Below are 7,900 nucleotides of genomic sequence, written 5' to 3'. Positions count from 1 at the left end.
AGCAGGAAGCTGTGGTCCCAAAATCTCCTGATTTGCCTGGCAGCCTCCTTGTCTCCAGTGACATGAGCAGTCATCCAGATTTTGATGTTTCTAAAACTACAGCTGATGTCCCAAAGGACCAGTCCTCACATTCCCAAGAACGTGCCGGCAGTAGTGTACAACATACCAGTTCTGTGTTTCCATTTAATACCTCTGAGTATCGTTTTGAATGCATCTGTGGTGAGCTTGGATTGGCTGACTATAAAGCTCGTGTGCAGTGCCTGAAGTGTTACTTATGGCAGCATGCGGAATGTGTTAACTACAAAGAGGAAAACCTGAAGATCAAGCCCTTCTACTGTCCCCATTGCCTTGTGGCAATGAAACCAGTTTCTACAGGAGCAACTCTGATAATTTCTCCAAGTTCTATTTGTCATCAGTGGGTAGACGAGATCAACAGGCATGTAAGATCATCTTCTCTTCGAGTTCTGGTAAGATTATATAACTTCATATTTTGGAGAGTTAATTTACCAAGGCTTGGGGCTTCCTGTCTGATGCTCTGTATCACATAAAATTCAGAGGTTTCTTTGTCCTCTCTGTCAGAATTCTACATTTCTTGCTATTAGACCTGTGCTTTGGCACCACATGGTGCATTTGTGTCCCAGAAAGATTATCTGTGTTTAGTTCTTAATTTTTTCCTTATTAGTTGGGCGCTGGGAGATGATGCAGTGGAATAGATGCCTTTATCAAAGGGAAGTAAATTTTGAGCAGTTGCAACAACAGGTGATTTCTGAGAGGGAAGGCTGTTAGCGTGTTTTTTTTTTTTTCCTGAAGATTACCAAGGACTTTAGAAAGGCCTAATTATAGGTGTTTTGGCAGTGTCAAGTCTCACTGTACATTTGCACCCAAGCATCTGACAGTTGCTTCTTATTTTGTTCTATCTCAACCCAAATGTTTTAGTAAGTAAGGAGTGTACTTTCGAATTTCTGGTTCCGGCCAAAGACCAAGAAGTCTTAGGCTTTGTTTTTTACTGAAAATAACACCATTACAGCTTGTGTGTTATCTCTATAACACCTGCCACATTTATTAGGATGTTTCTTAGCTGAAGACCTTGTCTTGTCCTTTTACTTGTTTTCTAATAGCTCTGTCACTAAAATAAACCTAATTATGCATATACAACTAACTATACAGGATTTTTTTTAATATAGTTATCACAGTATTCAAGGGTAGCCGTTGTCTTTTATTAATGATGTCAAGTTTTGTCTTTCATATTTTTAGTAGGCAAGAAACTTTGTAATGATAAAGTTCTTTGAGAACTGTAAGTCCCTTTTATTTTTAATAAAGTAACAGTAAGATTGATAAAGAGAGGAAGCTTTATATTTAGGGTCATATGAGATACCTTCAGCTATCCTGCATAAATGCCCAATGTATGAATGAATTCTAAGCCTCCAGTAAGCCATTTGTGTGAGCAGTCTAATTAGTTTTAGTGCAGCAACTAACAAATGTGTAAAACTTGCACAGTTTTTGTAGGACCCAGTCCAAGTTCTATACCAGCTTTGATGAAAACTGTCAGAAATAGATTTACATGGTAACAGTCAAATAGCTTAAATACTGAATTTTAGTACTTTAAGCTGTGACACCTTTGGTTCTAAGACACTGTTTTCATTTTCTTTGAGCTGCCAACTGTAAGTCATCCAGACTTTCTTTCAGTGTTACTTCAAAATGGAAACTTGGGGTGTTTTTTCTGTAAAGTTAAAACAAAAATAATGCAGGTATTTCAAAGAACCAGTTTCTCATGTTAATAGGTTTTGCATTGCATGTGAAGAGAGGTTTTTATTCTTCCAACTGCTTATAACCCATGGTAAGTCCTGATGGTTTTATGTAACAGAACAAGGAATTAAAATTTATCGATAGGTCTTGCTTTGTGGCAGGTTGTCTTTTTCTGCTGCTGTGAAAACAACCAAGTTGTTTATAACTTGTCCAAGTTATAAACCTCCGGAAAATCTGTTCATAAATACTTGGAAGAGATGATTAGACTTCAACAGCTATTTTTTTCTTCTTATCAGTTGCTTCAGGGAGCATACTTTTTTTTTTTTCTTCTTTTTCTTCCCCCCTTCCCTTCTCTTCTCTCTCCTTCATTCACGTGCTTTGACCTGGTTGCACGTGCCGGGTTGTCACACTCTGGGGCTGGACAGAAATTTTGTGCAAAGTGTTTCTTTCAGTTAACAGAAACCTTGTTGCCATATGCACAAATATAGTGGGATATTATTACTGGAAGAAAAGTACAGTTAACAGTGAAATTAACAGTGAAATCATGTGCTGATCATCAAGAGGTAAAGAGGGGGAAAATCAACTAAGGTTTTATAGGGCCACTTTAATTTTGGTGCTTTTAACTATTAGTTGCATGAATTAAGAGAACATTAAAGTTTGTGACACTGTGAAGGACTGAAACATGATGTGATTTTCTTAAATGGTAAAAGCATTTGTAAGTTGCAGAGAAAAACTAATGAAGATGGTTGTCTTCTACATTAAATCATGAACTTGCAGAATGAGAGGAATGGAAAGATGCTAGCTCTTTGAAGAACAGACCAGAATGTAGATTATTTCTAAAAAAGATAGTTATTCCTTTATCTGTCAGAAGAAAGCCTTATCTGTTTTAACATTGTGATTAATATACAGATGAGTGGTAAGAAGTAGCTGATGATAAAATTCTTAAATTAAGCAATGGATGGCTGTAATTTTGAAGTAGGTTCTTGAAGTAAATTGGGAGCAAGATAAAAAGTTTGTATGAGAAGGAAAAAAAGGCGATTAATAGATAGATAGCTCAGGTAATAATTGTTCTAAGTAGCTAAAAATCCTGGAGATGGTAAAACACTCGTATTCTAAAATGTATTTTGATTGTGTAATGTACCACACATTATTTGAAGTTTTACCATGTTTTGGTATTGTAAATATTTTGGGACTCAAAATGTGCTCTATTTATTTTCTTTACATATAGAATGCTACCAGGGGAATCATACAGTAATATGTTTGATTCAGTTTGAATCTTTTTATTTTAACTACTGTATGTTTCTGAAAGGGTATGCTTAAAATGACAAGGGAGATAAGAAAAATACTTCTGAAATTAGAACAAATGCCAATATGAAAGGTTTCTAGGAATATTTTGTTGGTTCACAGGGATTGTTTCTTACTAGGATATTGTTTCTATTTCATGAGGCTCTGTAGAGGTCCTTTCCCTAGATAAAACATTACCCAGAGTATCATTTCTGGGTTTTAAATATTTTGCTGCATAGTTCTGTCTTTGCCTAATCATCCATGAATTTTTTGGAGTGATGGGGGAAAGGTAATACATCTGTGGTAGAGAGGACCAGACACGTAACACTGACTTATATAATGTTGCTCCATGCAACGTTACAGAATACTTAATCTTGCAAAGAACCGTTGCCACAAATAACTGTTGCAGGAGATACTGAAGTGCTCTTTCTTCAAAGGAGAAAAAAAAATGTTTCGCGAAGCTATAAATCATCATAAATAATCATACATAAAAATTTTGTATCAATGTCTGTATTGCATTTATTATCTGTTACTTGTATGGATTTTCCACCATGCTACTATACGAATACAGGTTTTATGAAAGCTTTCATGTGACATGTAGCAACACTACTAAAGCATGCACGTATTAAGCTGTACTGGTGTTTTTGCATTTTTATTGAAGTGTCTCTTACCTTCCTTCTTTGCTATTGTGATATTGAATAAAAATCTGTGTAGGTGTATCAAGGTGTGAAGAAGCATGGCTTTTTGCAGCCACACATGTTGGCAGAGCAGGAGGTGGTGATCACCACATACGACGTCCTCCGCACTGAACTGAACTATGTAGATATACCCCACAGTAACAGCGAAGATGGGCGCCGGTTCAGGAACCAGAAGCGGTACATGGCCATCCCAAGCCCCTTAGTAGCAGTGGAGTGGTGGAGGATCTGCCTTGATGAAGCACAAATGGTTGAATGCACTACTGCAAAGGTATGCTATTCCTGGTCATGCATTAATTTAACTTGAAAAAAGTTTTGAGACGCTTATTGTAAATAATACAGTAGAGTTCTCTCTCCCCTTCTTCTTAATGTTCAGTGCACTCACATAATTTGTTCTTGTAGTTTGTTCTTTAGAAGTGAATTTTCTGTTGGAGATACTTACCATTAAATGGTTCTCCTGTTGGAATTTTGTCAGACTGTGAAATATATCCAGCTCCAAAACCACTTAACATAATCTATACTGACAGTTTAAAGAACTGGGTCATCGTTTTGTATATGGCGGTTGATAGTTTCAAACAAGACAGTAGCCTGTTCAATGACATGGTTCGGAGACAAAGATATGTCCTGTGGGTCTAGAAGCTAAAATAGTCAGCAATCTGTCTGCAGACTCTAGGGCTGCAGTCTGCAGAATGAGATTATTTTAATTAGTATTTGTCTAGTCTTTTTGCCAAAGACAGGAAGACAGAAGTGCTGCTTACATAATGGCTTATAGGCTTTAATTTTATACATACAGCTTCTTTTGCTAACTATTTGCCTTTTGTGAACCCTTAATTGTACTTGATTACTTGAAAAATGATATGACTTTTATCAGCATTTAGTTACTTTCAAAAAAGCTTTATAACTTTCTATACATTTTTATAATATATTGTACCAATACTGCTTATAGGTCTGCTAATTTTACATACTGAAAAGGTGTTCATATTTTTTAAAACAAGTCCATGTGTTTTCAGACTGTGTTCCACCCTGTCTTTGTTTTTCCTTTACTACCATTGGGTCTGTCTTCTCTTGCTAGGCTGCTGAAATGGCACTCCGTTTAAGTGGAATCAATCGCTGGTGTGTCAGTGGCACTCCTGTGCAGCGAGGTTTAGAAGGTGGGTTTTTATATAGCAGTGTCATCTGTAGGTTTTCCTTGTGCTGATAATTAGGTAGTGCTTCGAAGCAGCTAAGATTTCTGCTAGTTTTGCTCTATGTTCATTAGGTGCTGTGACTTGGTAAGCCATAACCCTTAAGTATGTAATAAAGCCATCAATAAATGTATCAGTATAAAAATTGCAGAGCCCTGCATGAACTACTGTGGGCATCAACTGCCATGAATATAAATTCCAAAAATTGCACTAAAGCTTTGTGAAACTGGCTGAAGTCCTTATGTAAAGACATAATGAATTGAGATGCGTGGAGTAAGGAGCTCTGTGTTAGCAGCTGTCATTCATCTTGTCTTTTTGTGAGGTACTCAGTTCCTGTAGACTACAGGATTCCTGTAGAATACATAGTTAATAAAGAAAACACTATAGAAGGAAGTGACTGATTTGACTGTCATGACTAACTTGTTCAGGTCCTTAAGTGTGATAGTGTTGATTTAATACACATCTGAAATGTCATATTGTCCATAATACATGCTGGCCACTTGCTCAGGCTGTACTGAGGCAGCCCCCATCATACAGGGGACAAAAACTGCTGACTAATTTGAATCTGTGTGGCTGCTACTGTAATGAAGTGGGATAGGGCCTCTGGGTAAACAATTTGTTCCCAGCATAGAATTGATTCTCAGAATTTTTCTTCCTCTAGTCTATGATGTATTTGGTGAATGTTTCATGGCTCTCAGCTGAATACGAAAATTACTGTAAAGCTAACAGAATAAAGGATGCAGCCACCATATCTTTAAAAACTACCTACAAGATCAATTAGAAGAAAACAATAAAAGTGTGGGTTTTTAATTTCATCTGCCTTAGTAGAAAAGTGAAAGTCTTCTGAATTGCAGCCCTTTTTAGGATGGTGGGCAACAAACAGTTGGTGCACAGCAGGCTGTGAAGTAATGATACTGAGCAATATTGTTTTAGAAAAACCTGGCAAACCCAGTTAACCATATGCAATCATGTAATTTCTGCCTCTCACCCCTGCTTTGAATAGGTTTAAATTCATTGCTCTGTTCTGCTAAACTTGAAATTAGGAAAGTGTCTCACAAATAGTTATATTCCAGCAAGTGGAAAAGATAACATCCAGAATGTAGTTGCTTTATGCCTCATAACCTTTATTTTTTATTTTTTTTTGGAATCATATTGTTAAGTATTAAAACACAAACATTTGTACTAAAGCACTTATTTTCTTGACAGATCTGTATGGATTAGTCCTTTTCCTTGGAGTTGATCCTTATTGGGTCAAACACTGGTGGGACCAACTTTTATATCGACCTTATTGTAGGAAAAATCCCCAGCCTCTCTACAGTCTAATTGCCAAGATAATGTGGAGATCAGCAAAGAAGGATGTGATTGACCAAGTAAGTGAGAGTTTGGGATTTTAAAATTCTTGAACAATGTTTATCAGTAGCTTTATTTGCAAATTACTTATTTTCTTTTTTTAATTGCAGATTCAGATCCCCCCTCAGACAGAAAATGTTCACTGGCTTCACTTTTCTCCTGTGGAGAGACACTTCTATCATCGCCAGCATGAAGTGTGCTGCCAGGATGCGCTGGCAAAACTCAGGAAGATTTCGGATTGGACCCTTAAGCTTAGTAGCCTGGATAGGAGGACTGTGACTTCTATTCTGTACCCTTTGCTGCGGCTGAGGCAGGCCTGCTGTCATCCACAAGCTGTTCGGGGAGAGTTCTTGCCATTACAGAAAAGGTGAATTTCTGTCACTTCTTAAATGGATTATTTTAACTAAAGCAAAACTCAAAACTCAGGAAGATTTCGGATTGGACCCTTAAGCTTAGTAGCCTGGATAGGAGGACTGTGACTTCTATTCTGTACCCTTTGCTGCGGCTGAGGCAGGCCTGCTGTCATCCACAAGCTGTTCGGGGAGAGTTCTTGCCATTACAGAAAAGGTGGATTTCTGTCACTTCTTAAATGGATTACTTTAACTAAAGCAAAACTCTAATTATCCCTAACGGTGCAAGATCTTGTACCATTCTCAGACAAGCCTGATTTTAAGCTTCTTTAGTTAAATGTGCAACTATGCCCCACCAAGCTATCTGACCTCAGAAGCTGAATGGGATACAGTGGGGTAGTTAGTGTAATTTTTGTGTTAAAAAACACAAAAGGCAGTTGTTTCCAGTAATATTTTAACTTTATGTTGCTGACAAGTACCAGGGTGTTGCAGGTGACAGACTGCCTGTGAAACAACCAGATTTTTTTTCATTTTTAAATAAGCCCAGTGATTTTCTTTGTGTTTTACAAAAGTCATCGTCATAAATGAGAACAATGAACAAAATGAATAAGCAGAATGGAGTAATTATTTGATTCAAAGAAAATGTTGTAAATGTGAGGTTTCAGAATTTGCAAATGTAGATCCAAACTTGAAAGCTGTTCAGATGCTTTTTTCTTTATTTGCATGCTTTCAAAATCATCTTCCTCACAAGTGCCCTGAAAATACCAATTAGGTTTCAACCTTTGTTAAACCAAAAGCATATTGCTAGCACTCTTTGTGAGATGTAGCTGCTACTTTTTCAGTCAGTTGGAGGGGGTTGTGAAAGAACAGGCTGTTCCAGGCTCTCGGAGCACTGCCTATATTGTTTCTTTTTTAAACTACAGGTGGGGTAGAACTTAAAATTTTAGCACTGCCATTGTTGTTTCCACTGATTCCTGCTCTTGTTTATCCATTCTATTCAGTCTTTTTCTGTCTTTTTATGAAGTCTTATGTCCTGCTCCTTCCCCTTTCTCATACTCAGCACCTACAGTGCCTAAGCAGCTGTAACTGATTTTGCACCTAATTCATCAGGGACCAATAGTTCTGTGTAACAGTCTGCTAGTGTGGAAGCAAGGACTCAAACCTTGGAGGAATCAATATTCCCACTGGCCCATTCAAGATTATTTGCATTAAAATGAGCCAATGGACTACAACTGAAATGTGTAAACTGAGTATACTGGGGACAGCTTAGCACTGTGTTGACTTTGGTGGA

The 7,900-nt window shown here is 37.4% G+C and overlaps 1 protein-coding gene across 1 annotated transcript in view; it reads left to right on the top strand.

Moving 5' to 3' along the window:
• The window catches only part of LOC104532096 (E3 ubiquitin-protein ligase SHPRH-like), a gene marked incomplete at its 3' end in the record, with an annotated part of 40,292 nt that overhangs the window by 7,590 nt on the left and 24,802 nt on the right, over window positions 1-7,900 (top strand). The window contains 5 exon segments of the mRNA XM_029087265.1: window positions 1-467; window positions 3,745-3,996; window positions 4,798-4,876; window positions 6,116-6,279; window positions 6,370-6,626. The exon segment at window positions 1-467 is cut by the window's left edge and continues 31 nt beyond it. Of these exon segments, the coding sequence (XP_028943098.1) occupies window positions 1-467; window positions 3,745-3,996; window positions 4,798-4,876; window positions 6,116-6,279; window positions 6,370-6,626 (1,219 nt within the window).

The sequence above is a fragment of the Antrostomus carolinensis genome, unplaced genomic scaffold (assembly GCF_000700745.2).
Source record: "Antrostomus carolinensis isolate BGI_N321 unplaced genomic scaffold, ASM70074v2 scaffold3161, whole genome shotgun sequence".
Taxonomy (NCBI): Eukaryota; Metazoa; Chordata; class Aves; order Caprimulgiformes; family Caprimulgidae; genus Antrostomus; species Antrostomus carolinensis.
The sequence above is the reverse complement of the archived record's forward strand: the minus strand, read 5'-3'. Positions and strand labels throughout refer to the sequence as shown.